Source organism: Sinohyriopsis cumingii, chromosome 12 (assembly GCF_028554795.1).
Source record: "Sinohyriopsis cumingii isolate HCF-2022 chromosome 12, ASM2855479v2, whole genome shotgun sequence".
In the NCBI taxonomy this organism is placed as follows: domain Eukaryota; kingdom Metazoa; phylum Mollusca; class Bivalvia; order Unionida; family Unionidae; genus Sinohyriopsis; species Sinohyriopsis cumingii.
The window spans coordinates 58,366,028-58,384,758 of NC_142972.1; the positions used below are offsets into that span (position 1 = coordinate 58,366,028).

General features: G+C 34.5%; 2 protein-coding genes and 1 pseudogene across 3 annotated transcripts in view; 1 reads left to right on the forward strand and 2 right to left on the reverse strand.

The window, feature by feature from the left end:
• LOC149786538 (uncharacterized) overlaps positions 1-18,731 on the reverse strand; it is a 192,469-nt gene that overhangs the window by 90,243 nt on the left and 83,495 nt on the right. The window contains exon 12 of the mRNA XM_089975945.1: positions 15,448-15,569. Coding sequence (XP_089832071.1) covers positions 15,448-15,569 — 122 coding nt within the window. The remainder of the gene's footprint in view (positions 1-15,447; positions 15,570-18,731) is intronic.
• Positions 1,023-3,881, forward strand: LOC149786540 (uncharacterized). The gene is made up of 3 exons (XM_089977043.1): positions 1,023-1,055; positions 2,078-2,242; positions 3,705-3,881. The coding sequence occupies exons 1-3, from the start codon at positions 1,044-1,046 to the stop codon at positions 3,879-3,881; spliced, it is 354 nt and encodes a 117-aa protein (XP_089833169.1). The 5' UTR covers positions 1,023-1,043.
• LOC149786541 (uncharacterized) lies at positions 2,238-14,993 on the reverse strand (annotated as a pseudogene). Its single transcript, XR_016424956.1, has 6 exons — positions 9,917-14,993; positions 8,354-8,590; positions 7,981-8,105; positions 6,467-6,690; positions 5,953-6,118; positions 2,238-5,349 (listed from the first exon to the last, which is right to left on the reverse strand). The product of XR_016424956.1 is annotated as an uncharacterized LOC149786541 (transcript).

Consider the following 18,731-nt stretch of genomic DNA (forward strand, 5'->3'; position numbering starts at 1 on the left):
ACAAGATCTAAACATTCCAGGTGGCTGAGTGGTCTAAAGCAGTTACCTTTACCAGTCAGTGCCATCTCAGCTCTGCCCGCAGGGGTTTGAGTTTCAGGCTCGGCCAATGTGGTGTTATGTATACTCAATCTGCATTATGTGATTGACTTTTCTCCATAATTAAGGATAGGAGTTTGGAATTGAATAACTAATCTAGTTTTTTTTCAAATCATATTTACTTGGATTTGAGTACAGGACATTGGTTTTCCTCTTGGAAATTCCTGGTCTACCTGATCTCTGTCACGTTCTTTCCTAAAATTTTAGTAAAAGACCTGACCTCATTTACAAATTAGAATGTTCTGGAAATGAACTTTTGATTCTCAGGGGCCCAGAGTGGTCTAAAGCGCTCTCTGTTATGGATCACTGCCATCTCACCTCTGTCTGCGTGGGTTTGAGTCTCGGATTCACCCAATGTGGGTATGTGAGAAAGCTTGCCAGTAACTTCTCGTGGGTCGGTGGTTCTTTCCGGGGTTTTCCCAGCTTCTTCCTCCACCATTAATACTGGCCGCCATGTATAGCCTATCGTGTGCTGAAAAATGGCTCTAAACCCTCCAACAACAAAAAATTTGATTCTCATCTTGGTCCTCTTCTTTTGTATTAGGTACTATATTAAGATGTTTAAATCAGAATTATTGATTCCTATCTTAATATATGTAATGGAATCAGCATTCTGTGTTAAAGGCACAATAGTGCAGCTGAGGGTGAATTTGCTTACAACAAAATTCTGACATTTATTTATATCAACTGATTAAATACTATTTAAAAGGCAATTCTAGGGTAATATCAAGTACGTAGAGGTTCTTTTTATGAAATACGAGCTCTCTTCGTATGTAGCATAACGAATCTATCGTCTCCATATTGAAATCGCGCTCGGCAGTGATTGGCAGATCCCGAACGAATAACACGCATCATTCCGGTGACCGAAATTTGCATAATTATATGCAAAATTTATGTACACTGATGCTGATGACGTAAAACACAACCACACTACCAGAAGTCACAAAATGTCAACAACAGTGAGTAAGATATTCTTTAGATCTCGTTCTTTTCTTCTTATCATTTCCTTTCTACTTTTAGTTTTGAGAGGAAATGTTGAAATTTATTTAGAACTACTCGTATGGTTATATTTAAATAGATTTTTGTGGTACGAGAATGACTGAAATTGATGTGCTTTGTACAGTATTGCAAAAGTACTCGATTTAGCACTCCCTCGTGTACCGCCCGCCCCAATTTTATAAACGAAAAGCATCTAGGAAATTTAACAATGCTAAAAACTATGTAATTTCATTATTTAATTTATAAATTCTTACCAGATTCTCACCAGTGGACCCTAACACTCATCCTTCTGGCGTTTCAAACAAAGTGGACATAAATTCATGGTATGCTTTTCCAAGTTAGTACCTTACATAAATAAGGTTATAAACAAGTTTTATTAAAATTTGCGACTGGAGTATGGAATCCGGGACAGATCATAAAAAATTACACACGCACAAACGTACAGTCACTTTTGTCACTTGAAGTTTGACCAACGTTTTTAGTGTTTCCCTTTACCTTCATTAGCGCTTCAGAGACCCTTAAATTTTTAATTTGATCCCCCGTTTTGATACCAAAGTTCATTTTTTATACCCAGTTTTGAGACCAAGGAGATTTTTGACTCTCAGACTTGTACCCCTGGGGGATGGACTGGTTTTATCCAGGCTTGCACATGTTTATAGGGTATTATGCACCCTGAGTAAATATACAGAGATTTAGCTTTGGTGCCCATCTAGGAATTTGGACGCACCCCCACCTGATCCAGCACAGAAAACATCCATCAAATCACAAACTCTCATGTATTAATTTCTGATTCTCAAATAGCATTATATTCCTATAAGTTTGATAAGTAAGTATGAATATATTAGTTGTATAATTAGGAAATCATTTTACATATCAAAATTTATTATAAAGACAACTGGACTACGGTAGTAATTATAATATGTAATACAGAAGATACCCACCAAATGATAAACTCAAATGTAGAATTTTTTTTATTACCTAGACTGAAATCAGCTCACTTTCAAGCTCAAGTCCGGAGCAACCTTTAAGAGGGAGAGGAAGGATGAGGCGTGGAGCAAGAACCAGAGGGGGAAGAGGAAGAAGACATGCAGTGCAGCCTGAAAACAGAGCTGACCAAGTTCTACACATAGTTCAGACAAGAATGAGGGTAATTGTTTATTTATACTTTGCAAAACAAGTATTGATACACATTGAAAAATGTTTGGTACTTGCCAAAGACTCTAATATATACAAGTGAGAAGTGTTTTGCACAACTTAGAAAATGCATACTTCGGTTGAAGGATTATTTAACAATGTATGTTTAAACTGCTTTACATTTTGTTGCTACTCACCACCCAACCCCAATATCATTTGATGAGGAAAACCATGCACAGACACCATTGAAAATACAGAGGCCACCTCATTTATATGGCCGCCTTATATAATACATGTCATCTATTTTGTCTGTGGTAGTCACTATACTTACTGATATAGGGCTATTTGTTTAGGAGTTCAAGTAACCATATGTAGCAAAATATGTGAAGAGTGAAGTAAATAAATGCTTGTCGTACAATTTTAAATTCCTGTGATAATCAAAATATAAACTAGCTAAAAACATATATAGGTAGAAGTGATCTATACTAGTGGTATACACAACAAATATTTGGTACTGTCAAGGTCAACCTGCCCCTTTTCCAATTTAAGTAATAAATTTATAATTTTTGTTTTCAAAAAATTCAAAATAATGACAAAAAGTCTATGAGATCTTCAGCGATTAAACCTGACTATGTTGCAGTTTTCTAAAAAAAAGTTTTGACGTGTGAAAATCCATATATCTATTTAAGCCTTGTAAAATAATGACTGCTTTAATTCTTGTTTTAAATATGATGCATGCCAAAATATATCAAGATAATATTATGTATGCACTATCATTACAAACATAAAAACTTAAGAATGCAAGAATGTTTTATTTGTCCAGATTTTAGAATGACATGAAGGCTTGCAAGAAACAGAATTTTTATTTCATATTTCATATAACCTTTTGGGTACAAATTTTAATTGCCCTTTCTGATTTACATTCAGTTTTGGGTGAATACTGTAAATGATTTCTAAAATAACATATTTTCTTGATGTAATGACAGTTTTTAAACTGTTAAAATTCTTTCAATAACTTTTATGTATTTCTTGAGCATGTTATTGTATGTACAAAATATATATCACAAAAGGTGTGATTAACTTGACAGATTTGTGGGATACATTACAGAAAACCTCTTTCACTATACATGATATGTGTAACAACTGACTACGAATATGTAACTTGCACTTTGTACTGATAAAATCAAATACTGCATCCATGTATACATACAATTAAAACTTTGGTAGTTACTCTTACAATACAACATCTGCAGTCACTTCTGTTTCCAAGATGGACTTGCAAAGACTATGTAAATACTCTTAAAATACAACATTTGCAGTCACTTCTGTTTCCAATGTGGACTTGCAAAGATTTTGTAAAAATATCATTGCTGTAAATGTTGAAATTTCCATGGTAGCGTGATTTTAGCTTTCAAGCTTGTTGTACCACATGCATATGGGGATTCAGTATGCTTAATCTTTGAAACCGATTCCAGGAGATCATAACAAATGTGGAGCCAGACCAGCTGAGGGAACTTTTCATACAGATGTTGCAGTTCCACCCAAGCCGGGTCTTTAATGTTTTGGAGCCAGGATCAATGCAGTGTGGTGATTATCACCCATCCTCCGACACAGGATTGTCAGATTGGTGTGTGTGTGTGTGGAAAATGTAGGGAGATGCCCACAGACCTGGAAATGATGTGTTGTGAGAGACAGCACTGTATATCACTTTTGCTGGTAATGAATATATAAACTTTTGTTTATAATGCGCATTGTTGCTTAATGCATTATTCTTGATATGCTTAAGAGTTTATTTAACGTAGAGTGTTTCATGAATTTTTAGCAAGACTTCTTACAAAATGAGACATGCTTAGATTATTTCTTTGCAATCACTGTGAATGAATTTTAAAATTACAAGCCATCTAAAAAAAACCCAGATGCATACATAAGCAAAAGATAAGGAGTTTTATTTTTTACAATTGATAGTCATCAAGTGGATTCTATTCATTACCTGGTTTCAATGTGGGTACCTCACTATGTTGAACAAATCTAAGCTGATGATGATAGAAAGATAAGATTCTTGTGTAAATATTATCTTCATCTGTAATCAGCCATTCCTATTTGATCCCAATGCAGGTGTCTCTGACTTCTAGAAATGCTCCCCAAACACTTAATATCAGTTCTGGTTGCGATGGAACACTCAGCGCTCGTCAAAATAAAAATTCTGCAGTTTTTTATCCATATTTATTTTACATTGGAATTTTCTGATAAAAGATGAATAAACCTTGAATAAGTTCCTATTATTTTTAAAAAAATATATTTTTTTACATTTTCAAAATAGCACATTACAAACTGGAATAATTTTTCAGGATTTTCAAATTCTAATCCTTGATGAGGCTGTACTTGCCTTGGCCAGGATGTACCAATGGGATGTTCTTGTACTTGATGATGAAGTTGACTTCATGAGCGCAAACAGGCATGCTGCCTATAGGCAGTTCATACTATGGCAGCATGGAAGACTGGGGTCTGGACAGATACGTGACAAATATCCAGATGCTTTTGGACAATACTTTGGTTTCATCCCCTCCAGGCTTGCCTGAACTTTTTCTAAACACTTCTTATGGGCACAAATTTATATATAAATTAATACATTTGACTTCCTTCTTTGTTTTGTTGTAACTGCACATAATATCCAATCAAACAGTAATGCTTCCATTCAGATGTTTTTAAACACTATTCTGCCTATAAACAATGTGGGTAAGGTCATATATAATCAATATAAAAGTTTACATTATACATTGTTTTCAACTACTGATATTTACATTACTATACATAAAGTGTAATTTGCCTTAGCAGACACATCCATATATCCATATCCATATATCAGGCACCTTTCATATATTACATAGCTAAAGTCATGAGATCTTCTCCTTCACCAAATCTTGAGTTGATGGTGGTTCTTGAGGTGCCAGGTTTCTGCTAATTCTTCCTTAAGTTCTCTTCTTCTCCTTATACTCTGCTTGTCCTCAAGTCGACAGATAAGGACTTTCTGAATAAGCTCCCGGATGTGGGGATGTTTTCTTTTCTTTGCAAGGGTGGATGGACCATCTGCCACTTTTCTTGCTCTAACAGCGATGATACCTGTTTTAAAGAAAATTTTATTTTCTTAACTTGTGTGACAAGCATCTCCATATGTTAACCTATATTGAGTTTTCACCAAATATTTGAGCCTCATGACCAATTCCTAAGGAGTTGTTGAGGGGTTGTTTTTGTTCTTATTTGTTCTATATCCAAAGTACTACTTGAGACAGGTTGCATTTCTTCAGAAGGCAACCTATTTTCATGAGCAGGTATTACTTAGTAATCATCATGACAGCATTGTCCACAAACCTTAGGAAATTCCATGGATCCCATATTTCCTTAATAAAGTGGGTTGGTCCTCTGGGAAAGTGCTATATATATCACTGGATTTAATTATTAGACTTGTATTGTTCAAATCACAATTAATATCCACTAGAATGATAACACTAATTACAAGATCCGCACACATGAAAATATTAAGATTCCTTACCAGAAATGTAAAACAATGTGTGCCAGTTGTTACAAAATGACTGTACCTAATGCAAAGTTTTCATGACTTGTAAATGTGAATAATATTCCATTGCCTTGATGTTCAAGCTGGGATTATAATGTACAATCAAAATATAAAATTATCTGTAATATCCTGTAGTTAAACAAACTTACACTCTCTCCCCTTCTTTGTTTCTCACTACACCCCTGCCACTATGGACACTGTGATCCAAAGGAGGTAGCTCATTCTGAATCCTGTACACAGCAGGGGTGTTATGAAAATCTCTTGGCACAGTACATCAGGATATGCTGATGAAAAACTTCGAGCTCAGCAGTGCTTCTGCAATTATCAAGAAAATGTATCTTGTAATGTGTCACTTGCGATCTGCTAACAATTATTCAATACTAATTTATGTTGGTAAATTTTGCATATATAAAATCTTTACTGCAGTATTTATAGAGAGTGTCATGGAATTGTTTATACCTGATGTGCATGTATTATACCTGAACTTGCAAACGACTTGAGAAGGACAGTCACTGTACATGTATCATGTACACACATCATATGAATGCTAACTTATTCAGATATTCAAATGGTAAATATATACAGCAAATTATTCTAAAGTTGAGAATAATAACATTTAAAGGAGTCTTAACATATAATTGTTTCAATCCTGAAATGGCATACCTGAAATTCAAGTAATAGTCCACTCTGTTTAGGAATTTTTGGTCCAAGAGTACCTGTGCCAAGGTTTTCAGGAGTTTGGCATCCTTCTTGGGATCAAGCCAAGGTTTTGTCCTCTCTTCATTCTCTGACAAAGATTCATGTAGGCATTTATTAATGCCTTGGCCATGTGAAAGGATCCACTCATGTTTATTGGTGATATGATGAAGGACACTCCTCGTGATACTCTGAAAGAATGACACAATCAATATTTAAAGCATCTAAAGCTGGTCTCTTGTCATGGTGACCCCAAAATTGATAAATTATAATACAGCTGGATTTATATAATCAAGGGAAAGCTATATTCTAGATTTGGTTAATGTAGCAGGATTGCAGTTTTGCTCAGATCAATGTTCCTTCAATATTCCACATTATTATAAGCTTTTTTTTCTCTCTTCATTAACTTTGCACTGTCGGAATCATTCAAGATTTTATGATACTGAACTCACGAGCAACTTCATATTGAACTCAGAAAGGAATACTTTCTACTGCAAACAAACAATGGATGCAGACACCAGCACTTTTGATTTGTAAACATATCATGTACAGTCGCGTAGTAGGCGGTTTACATTTTGGCATTTGTTTCTCAATGAACTAAAGCTAATGTTTCATGGACTGCCACATATCAGTTGCTTTACCACATTCCGAGTTAACTTTTGATACAATGTTTCTGTTTTAGATGCCAGATTTCATAAAATTGATGGCTTCATATAAATAACATGCAAGTAACAAGGCATAAACTGTCTTTCGAAAGTTAAGTCTAGCATGCGACTAAGTTCAAATTTATCTGGGCGGAGTTATGTGTGCATTAATAATGTTGTTGTGTAATGATGAATCTGCTGTTAGGTATTTAGTTTGGAATATGATATACATTCAGTTACTTTGTTTCTTGTAGTGTATTTTTGTTTATAAAATTTTAAAAAGAACTTAACAGTATTGTGAATTAAATCATGAAAGGTCCAATAAGTTCCATCACTAGTCCTAATGAATAAATTTATAATTAAATTCCAGTGGTGTTAAAAACAAATTCACCTCTGAATGTATTGATGTGTTTTTAGTCGCCTGTGATATGGAGATGTGCCAACAGTCTTTTGATGAATTGCACTAATCTAGGATTTTATCTGACTATAGTATAATTCAAATAATATAATCCAGGGTGTCCTTATCTGAATTCACAATAATTCCAAGTTAATGTTCAAGTGCAAGAATATTATAGATGAATACTTTGATATATCCAATGAATAATAATTTGAATACATAAATAAACCCAAATCAAATACTGAGCACAACAGTAAGACTGAAATATGCAAGAATGGGTAAATTCTCAAGCAAACAAAATCAAATGAATAGGGCACAAAAACAGAACTAGGGTGACGTGCACAAATTCATTTCTAGAACAATCTGAGTTATCAATAAGATAAAATCTGTTACTAAAAAAAAAAGAACATCAGCGAAACATCAGGTACATGGGGGAATACCAATGTCCTAGACTGCTGAGTAATAGGTGGACTAGACAGGATTCTTGCCTTCATTATTTTCTTTCCCAGGTTTTTTGCAACATGCCATATATCATGAGAGTGTTTGATGGTGGGATAGAACATTTCTGAAATTAATAAAATGAACACAATAAGAAAATGAAGTGCCTAAGGAGGAAAAAACTAAAATCCAGTAATATAATCATTGCAAAAAAATTTTGCAAATGTTTACGAATACACATAAAAGAATATAATTTATAAAAAAATTACAAGTCAATATAATGAGAAGTTTATTTAAGTGTATGGATGTATAACTTGTGATATAATGTGGACTGAAAAAACTGTGATATTTGCAAATAAAAACAAAATAACTTACTCATAACTGATCTGATTCCTACATGAGTGTCTGTCACCACCTCCTTGATTTTTATTCCTCTCTCATTCAGTACTGTCATGGCTTTCTGAAAACCTGCCTTTTCTAGGGCTGGTGATTTTCTCTGAACCATCCTTTTGTCCAGTGTGTGAATAGTCAATATTCTTTTGCTGATATCCTCCATTATTGTGTAGGAACAATACTGGGCTGAATGGCCTGGAGAGTCATTGCGCCCATCACCTCAAGAAAAGAAATGGATGAGAACAGTGGAAGAAAAGAGAGAAAAATTAAAAGTCGTCTTTCCAACGTTATTTAAAAGACCAAATATGAATTAATTTGCACTTGTATGGATTTCAAACAAATCTTCAACAATTGGGGTTCAGTGGCTCACTGAGTTGACTGATCCAATTATGAACCATTATGTGATATATAACTCAAAATGTCTGGTAGCCTGATGATGTTCATCTACCGCAATACCAATATCCAGTTACAGTTGGTTATTTTGATTCTGTGATTTGCCCAATTGGCTTTTATTCTCCACAGCTGATGATTCTTACTGATGACTGTAGTTAACATTGGGCTTCTGTCCATAGAGCATAAATATAATTTAGCAATGCAATTTATTAAGTGCTACTTAGTGAGATTTATACATCAAAATCCATTAAAATATATGGTACATGTACCCAGGAAAGGCACTTTTAAAGTGGAGTACTCACCCATAGATGCAATTTAGAAATTTCTGATCATTTTAAAATGAACTCTGTGAAATCAAAGTATACAGTAGAACATATTTGGAAAATACATTTAAAGTTAAATTTCATTGGTGAAACATGAATCTCTCTCTCTCATTCTCTCAAACACACACAAAAACATAAAATGATTTAATGTGACTGTGATAGACTAATTCCTTCCAAAATTTTAGATGGAAAAATAATTGGCCTCTGAAATAAAAATGTATAGTCCGTGATGTCCAGCTTGAGTAATATTCAGCTGATGACTTGCTCACTTTCAAGTATATTTTGTTGAGGGCCAGGTATTGTTTTTTCTTTCTTTTGCGCATTCAGTATGAGTGAAGTGGATAGATGTGAAGAGGGTGTTAACAATAACTGCATGTGGGACAGCTACAAATGGGAAACAGCATAAAGAAAGCATATGAGATATGTAATCACAATTTCAAACTATACAATCGCTGGTTCTCAAAGTATTCGTGAACTGTAGTGAGGGAAGTGGAAGGTGGAGGAAAAACAGCTGGGTTAGCCAGCACAGTATACTGGAACTTTTTTGCCTAAACAAAACAATTACAGTAAACATTGCCTTTTTCCATGCATCAGGTAACAGAGTTGAGGCACCCTATCCTACTTCTGAGAAAGTGAAATTCATGATATATTTTTTTCTTCTAGCTCAAACTAAGAAAAGTATGAAGTGGGGACTCAACCTGCTGCAACTGTTATACAAATTTCAGTTTATCTGCATTGTATTTGTTACATTATTGTTTTCAGTAACATGATAACTGTAGCAACTACTCCCCCCCCAAAAAAAAATCTGCAAGAAATTTGTAATTTTTACCTTCCTGACTCAATTTCAGATACTGAAGGTGTCTTCATTCTCTCTGTATGTCGCAAAAGCACTTGGCCAGGTGTTGATGTGAAGCATGAAGATGTACTGGCCAGTGATTCTGCATGCTTTGGCTCATCCTTTGTTACATTCTTTATAACTAAAAATATGTAATAAATATTCATTGTATTAAAATTTATATTTTAAATCTGTTTCTTTGTGATTTGTGTTTAACACTTAGAACTGAAATACTTAATTTTAGCAATCATACATAATAACGGATCTAACAAATTTTGACATAAATAAAACTTACTTGATTGCAGCTCAAAACTTTAACCGATGAGGTAACAACCTGCCAGCCATATATTATGCCCTGGTAGCATTATAATATCCTTTCCTATCATGACTAGAGATCCTTTTGTAATGGTAGTCAATACAATGCTTTATAATAAATTTACTAGTAAGTAGTTGAAAGATGTACAATAAAACCTTAGCATTCAGCCTATCATAGGCATGAGATCAACATTTTACTGGATCATTTCAACATTCAGATATAGAAAACCCTACAGTACTAACAGTTCAACATTAAACATGTATTATTTGGTCAACATGTTTACATGAAAAGGTTAATAAACTTTTATGCAAGTAATGTGCATGTCACATTAACCTAGGGTGTGTTTGTGTGAGGGAGATAGATATAAATACTTATAACACCTGTAAATGTATCTAAGTTCCCTCATCAAATTTAAAACGCCCGTCACACGAAGATAATTGACAGATGTACAAAATGACCTATATGAGCGCGCTGTTATAAAAAATAAAAAATATATTCCACCCCAACATACAATACACACAATGCAGTCACCGAGTGAAATAAAAAAATGATCAGCCGATCACATCTATTTGGGGAATATTACAAAGCAAGTCCTTGTGCAAACATTGTATTAATAAAACAGTGTGCTTTCAAACATATAGTAGGAACAAGATATTGAAAAATGGAAAACACTTATATATAGACATCACAGGCACTTGATTATTGGGAAACTAATGTGTATCACCATATAACACACTCATTGGCCTACCTGTCCTACAACAACTTCGCCATTTCAGTGTCTGATGCCAGTCCTAACCCTTCCATCAATGCTCTCCATCGAAAAAACTGGTCCCCAAGACGAATGCTTGATAAGTCCCGTTCGGTTTCTCTGACAGTTTTTCGACGTTTCTTCTCGGAAAGCGACAAGCGCGGGAGACCTATACGGTCTTTTACGCTCTCGTGTATCCGGCATTTTTGTTTACAACAGATATTTAAATTACAACCATGTGACTCTTAACCCGCCCACTGGACGAAGATGACGTATACGTCTTTGTGGTCACGTGAGGCTTCCGTAACAGTTTGTGACCTACAAGTTTCAATTAAAGCGGGCCCCCACAAAAATTCATTTTATCTCGTTGAATCTTCACAAACTCTAGGTTTTTGTGAATTATTTCAGCTTATAAGTCGACACATTTCATTAGTTACATGATCTGTAACAATCACAAAATTACGGACACTTTGCACTATTGTGCCTTTAATTTGTAATTTAATATTTATTTATTTCAATTATTCACTGGAATTACAAAATGCTCATAGATACTTTTGAACTAAATCATTAATTTCAGATTATTGTGAATTCACTTCAAGACATTCTGGATTATATCACTCTGGTACATAAAGGCTGTTAGATCAGCACATTCCAGGTTATTTACATATGGGAAATTCAAGATTGGAATTTATTCGGAATGCCACTGTATTTCATTAAGAATACTATACTTTTGAACTTACGATAGAACATTTATGAGTATTCATGATTTAATTCACAATACTTAAAGTTCTTTTTCAATTTTCACAAAGTATTCTAGGGGAAATGAATGATTTTTTACTTGTATTAAACTTGTTAGTTTTTATTCTTTTCTGTTACTTTGATTAAGACCATAGAGTTGTAAAGTGGGTGCATGAGAAAGCTTGCCAGCAGCTTCCCATGGGGCAGTGGTTCTTACCAGGGTTTACGAGAGTACTTCCTCTCCCACGTATAACTGATTATGTGCTGAAAAATGGCATTAAGCCCCACAACAATAACAATATCTAAACCATCTGTTTAATGATCTAGGCAGTCATGGACTATATGCAGATATTTTTGTTAATATAACCATGATGAAATAAACAATTGAAATTTAGGTTATTTCAAAGAAGGGGCTTCAGAAATCTGTACATAGCAAGGCATCTGTTCACATCTGGAACAAATATTTGTAAGGATCGTACAAATTCTTAATTCTCTGCTCAGCAGGCAACTAATATACCTTAACTCATTCGGCCCCAAAGGTTTTTGTCATTTTTTCATGAAATGTGCGTAGGGATGAGATCTGGGGTGCTATTTCTGAATACATCGTAATACAGCGGTTTTCAATGGATTATCCATGAGAATAATGCCTAGTTGTATTAGAAACATCAATTTCCATTGGTTATTTTGCTTGCGCATGAGCAGAAGGGTAAAAGTTGGAGTTCTTTTTTTTTTTTTTTTTTTTGCTTATTAGACCTATCATTTTCGTATGGAGATTGCAATTTATTCCAAATGCCCACCTTATCCTAGTTTTTGCAAAGGTTCACCTGTCTGTGTGCAGTTAAGACCGGTATGCCTTAGATCTGAGGCCAAAAGGTCTAAAATCCGGACACAAAAATCGCATTCCGATCTCGAGCGAATTTTGGGTGGAAAAAAAAATGGGTCCAAAAAATGAGCTTTTTCTAACTGTATTTTGTAGTGCAACAAAAACTTCCAGATTATTTGAAACCATTTCAGAGCTGTATCTGTCTGCTTTTTTTTAATACCACCCAAGTTGGTCTATCTTAAATGGCCTTGATGCTGCAGGGCTTTGAAGTAGGGTACAGCCTCATCACGCCTACAGACGGGATCGGGGCCGAATCGGTTAAAAGGTTGTAAACAAATACTACAAAGAAAAATATGTATTCTCCCCCTTTTTCATTTGCAATGTTATTGCTTACAAAGTACACTCCTTGCAATAGTTTAAAAAATACAAATCAAACATTCACCAAGTTTGTACACCAGTAGTTTTCAATCAAACAACAAGAAGCAATTTGTAATCATTATTTAATAGTGGAGTGAAACCAAACATGTTAAGATTTTGAAACTGTGCATAAAGTACACTTTTCACACTGATCTCCTTTATCATAGAGTGTGTTTCTTTGAAATATTGTCCCCTGAGATGAGGTGTTCTTTCACAGCAATATATGAAATAGTCATTTTGGGACAAACCTTGACACTAAGCAATGATAGCACAATAATTGATTCAAAAGCTGCATGAACAACGATTGTTCATATTTACTCATAACGTTCACTGTTGAACCTAATTACTTCATTCATTGCTTCGGGTCAAAAGGTCACCACATTGCCTCATTAACATGTTCATATAAATGAGCCATACTGTTATTTTGAACAACAATAGCACATAGTTCAAGATGCTCATTGCACAATACTTCCAACACCTAACAATAACTTATTTCTTGATTTTTTTCCTTTTCTAACAATGGCATATACAGCTAGATTCTACTTAGATAATTATTCAGATTTTCCTAAATGAGTAAAAAAAACCTTATGAGAAGCAATAATAGTACCTGATGAATACTGCATTTTGGATCTGTCAAATAACTGCAAAAGGGCAGGGTTATTTTAGTTTAAATGGGTGAGAAAAATAATCTATGCCAGCATTTATACCAAGACAAGGAAATCCCAGTAAAAGGGCTTACATTATTTGTCTCAACACTTGGCATAGCCTCATGGGGAGAAAAATAATATAACCCCAGGACTAGAATTTCCTTGTCTTGGTCCAAACCCCAACATAGATTCTATCAAACTTGTCCAAAATAGGTGTGTATATATATAAATGCAATAAACTGACTACGACGGGTACAAAACTAGTATCTAACTAGTATGAGTGCATTCCACTCTTAACGAGTCTTTTTTCAAAAGGCAAATACAAAACACAGACAAGACAAACAAATAAAAAAGAAAAACGCTGTGTTTGCAAAACTTTACATGACTATGACTTGTTGCGAATGCTGGAAGATATTTTATATTGACCTCGAAATCGATGAGCCATAGTGTCATCTGTTATTTTATGTAAATTTATGTACACCACACAAATTATATCCCAGATATTTCATTGTTATAGTAGTAATTATAGGTTATTAGGTGACTAATAAGCAAATTTAGAGAATTATTTAAATGAAAATGTGTCGGCTGCAAAAAGATAATTTTGTTTGTGAATGGTTGTCTTTTTCTAGTCTTCTTGGTTTAAACTACTTGGTTTCAATGTTCTAAGGTGGCATATCGAGTAAGATTTCTTTTCTTTCCTGGTTTTGGAACTCCTGCTGAGGTTGTGAGCAATTGCAATAAGTCTTATATCACTGAAAGTGTGGTCACGAGAGAAGTGATGTGTGACCAGGCTTCTGTATAGCTTCTTTGTCATTCAATTAGATTGATGAAGGTTGATCCTTTTGTGTAGTTTTTCAGTTTCTCCAACATACTGGATACTACAGATCTTACAGGTGATGAGATAAATTACATTCTCTGTTTTGCACATTTTGTTTAGAACATGTATGCTCAGTTTTTCTCTAGTCACTGTGCTAAAAAGAGTCCTGGTCTCTATCATTTGCTGGCAAGTTTTGCACCTTTAATAGCCACAGGGGCCAGACTAGTGTGGTCTTAGTTAGTGATCTGTGTTAGCTTTGCCCTGACCAGGAAATCTTTTATTTTTTTTTTGGTCTCCAGTAGGCTACTATAGGTTTGCTCAGGAGGATTAACTTTAGTGTGTCACATAATTCCATGATGGGCCAATGTTTCCTAAAGATTTTACCTACGTTGGGGTTGTGTAGATGGTAGGTCAGGATAAATGGTATCCTATCAGCCTTTTCCTTCTCTCTATATTTTACTAGGTCATTGCAGTTTGTTTATTTCACCCTTTGGGTTGCCTTGGCAATCAGGTCTTTGTCATAGCATCGGTAAATCGAATGTTCAGATAACTTTTATCATTAATATGACAAAGACCTTAGGAATTTTACAATCGATATTAATCTATTCTTACCTAAAGTAGAGGATGTTTCCAATATCATGCTGTAACCAGGCCTCTATCAGTGTTATTGGATTTAAAATTATAATTTCTGCCTGTTACTATCAACCAAAAATCCATGACCATAGTCAGCTGTCAAAGAATCTGTGCTCATTATTTTCTAAAATTAAATTAAATGATCAAGTTTTGCAACACATAATACAAGAGAAACCAAAACAATCACTGCGTATTGAAAGTGTTCTGGTTTAAGACAATTAAAAACTTCATTCCATACATTGCGATGATAGTAAAATATTTGATTTTATTCTTCTATTACTGTTATAGTTACATTAAAGTGATCCATGCATTCGTCAACCATTTTTTGCTAGTTTAATGTATCTTTCTCTTAGGATATTTTACAAATGATATTAATCTATTCTTACCTAAAGTAGAGGATGTTTCCAACATCATGTTGAAATTTCAGGAACAGATTCAATTCCTCCTTTGATTCAATTCTGACATCTCCGTCTTGGTTCATCTTTTCTAGAAAATGGTATGGAATAACCTATAAGAGACAAGAGAAACAAACACACTTTACTAAAAAGAACATAATATGTTCGGGACAACATCAGAAAAAAATAATGTGTATTTTTAAAATCACTCTTACATATGGAAAGTGTGATGCATGCATTATTTTGTATTAATAGGGATTATAATAATAATTTTATTTTAAAAACTTAGGCTCTGATTTTGTGGAAGATACTTGTTTGTATTGGCTTCTGCAATACTTGTTTTGCATACAGGATTTATATATGCATTCACTTCCATTTTCATGTTTGTCTGTTATTTTTAATATCTGCTTTTGACAAATTCATATTTACATGTTATTATGACTCTATGGTCTTAAAACAAGTTGCAAATTCAACACAAGTTTGTCCAGTTTCTTCTTTATACTTCTAAAACTTTTGTCAACAAGCCTCAGGTACCAACTCATAACCCTTCATGATGCGATACATTCCTTAACCAGATCATAATGAGCACCAAAATTATCCACACTGCAACCTCCTAATATTCTGGTTAGAACTTGATAAATTTAACTCAGTTCAGTGAAGACTCAATTATGTAATTGTTCTGGGTGTCAGGTGGAGGAAAATTCCCAGGTTTTTCCCCGACTTTCATCAATATTTGCAAAATTCAATGACTTTTCATGGTGGGTGAATTTTTTTTATCATTTCTCCCAACTTTTTCCTGATTTCCCAGTACCGTGGGAACCCTGCAGACATGTAGCATGATGTCCCATCCAATCACATTATCCTGACACCAGGCTGACCAGTCCTAATATTAACCCCTTAATGCCAAGCGCCTAGAGAGGCGACTGTTAATACCATTTTTTAAAAGTCTTTGGTATGACTCAGCCAGGGTTCAAACCTGCAACCTCCGGCATCTGAGGCGGATGTTCTAACCACTAGGCCACTAAAGCGGTCTTTTCCAAAAAGTGCACTTTTTAATAACAGAGACCAATGCTCTCTTGGCCATTTCAAATTTTCAGCAATATTTTCATAATGAGGAATATATTTATCTACTTCTTTTTTCTTAAATGTGGTTATGGACCTAATATTTTTAGTAGCATCAAAACATGAACTTATTCTTGAATAAGAGATACAAGTCCCAATGATTAAATTTTTGAATAAACTTTAGTGGAAATCCAAATTAAATCCACCACTGGAAGTGTTCATGTGTCTGTGGTGGCCTGTATAATAGTGATGCACCAGCAGTCTTTTGTTGGATCACAATATTACAATCCAAGAATATATCCTTATTTAAAAAATTTCAGTATAAATTCAAGTCTCTACTTTTCAGGAATATTAATTTTCAAGAGTACTTTGTATTTTCAAAGACAAATCAATAGAATTAAATAATTTGAAGAAAATAAATTGAAGCTCATATGAACTACTGAACACAACAATAATACAACTGATTCTGCCTCAAGATCTTTAAGCACAAATAATTAATTTCTAGAAAAGCAAGATTATATAGTCCTGTACTTGACATCAGGTAACAATTAGCATTTCTGAAAACAAGCTATTACCAAATCGAAATTTTCCTTCTGGAAGGTTCATGTTTACAAAATAAAATCTTAGTTACAATTAGAAGTCTATTACTAAAATATAACATAAAATGAGTAAACAATTGGTATACCCTGCATTTCATAAGAAATTTCCAAAGTTCTAGACTCAGATAAACATGTTTATGAAACCTAAATCTATGATTCAGGTCGGGTAGAAAATGAACTTGATTTTGGACAAGGTCAAGTCAAACATACAATGTTACATTATCAATAGCATATAATGAAATTTTAAAAAAATATTTTAATAAAACTAACAAAGAGCGCAAATTAAAAATATACAACAATGTGAATAATCATCTCTTAACCAGGAACAAAGCCTTGTTGAGAAACAAAATTTAATACATTTGAATAAAAATAAAATATTCATATTTTTGATTGAGTTTCATTTACAGAGTGTATATGCTCATAAAAAATGATGTCAATTTAAATGAAAACTTTAACAGGAAATATATATATTCAGCTGTATAAAGCCCTTTAAATGTTACTAATTTAAAATGGCTATATTTTAGAATCCTCTACAGAATGTATAAATGGATGAATGAATATATAGGTATTTGTACTGAATGGCATATAATGATATTATTTTAATTCTGGGTCTCCAAGTTCCACTGCAATCATGCCTGGGTTTACGATGTTAAATAGTTGTTTAATGCAATTAAATGATGTTTACACAAAGAATGGAGTCCAGCCATGGACGGAGATATGGATCAGTTCATGGTCAGGTCAGGTCAGTGGACAAAAACACTAAGTTGGATTAGTGATCAGCCAATCAGAGACAAGGGTCTGCTGTGCTGAGGTAGCTGACAGCAGTCATTCACTTTACAAGTGATCAGCATTCTGAGTTGTTTACTATTCGAACTTGACTGTCTGCCAGGACTCATTTATATCCTATACTGGATATATGTTGATATTGAATTTTGAATTTCGATGTGTGCCACTAGCATTTGGATTCATCTTGTTTGCATTACAACAATTTACGTTGTGTAGCACGGTCTGCTTCACAACCCGTGTGTTCTGCTGGGTAACTGCTGATTTCAAAAACTTTGTTTTGCTTCGTTAATATCACCCCATTGTTCTGCGGGCAATTGCTGACTTATTGTATATCATGGATAAATCACACCAGCGTTCGTCTTCTCGTGGGTACCGCGGTCGTAGAGCAGCAAAGAACACACAACATTGGGATGCTCAGGCACCAAAAAATGGTCTGTGGGAAAACTTCTTACAAAAATATGTGAAATTAACATTATTGTGCTGGCTTCATTAAAGAAGGCTCAACTTGTGCAGATATATAAGGAAAATTTAAAGTTGATTCAAGATGGCATCCAGATACGAGCCGTTAGGCCCATGGATTTGGACTCCATGGGAAGGGAGGGATTGCAGCTGCTCGGGATGACGTCAGTACCCTCAGACTCGCCCACTAGCCTGGACGAGACTGGGCTCAGTATTTCTACCAGCCAGCCAGCGGCAATCCACAGATGCAGCTAACCCCTTACTTTCATCCAATCAAACAGCTTCGAGAACCAGTCAACGTAGTGATTAGTCGCGAGCAATAGGAATACCTTGTTCTACGTTCCCGGTAGGTGATGCTCCTAGCACCAG

What these genes read in the sequence shown, in the direction of transcription:
- LOC149786540 (XM_089977043.1), top strand. An exon ending in TAGTTCAGACAAGAATGAGG is followed by an intron (nt 2,243 to 3,704) that starts GTAATTGTTTAT and finishes AACCGATTCCAG; the next exon opens with GAGATCATAACAAATGTGGA.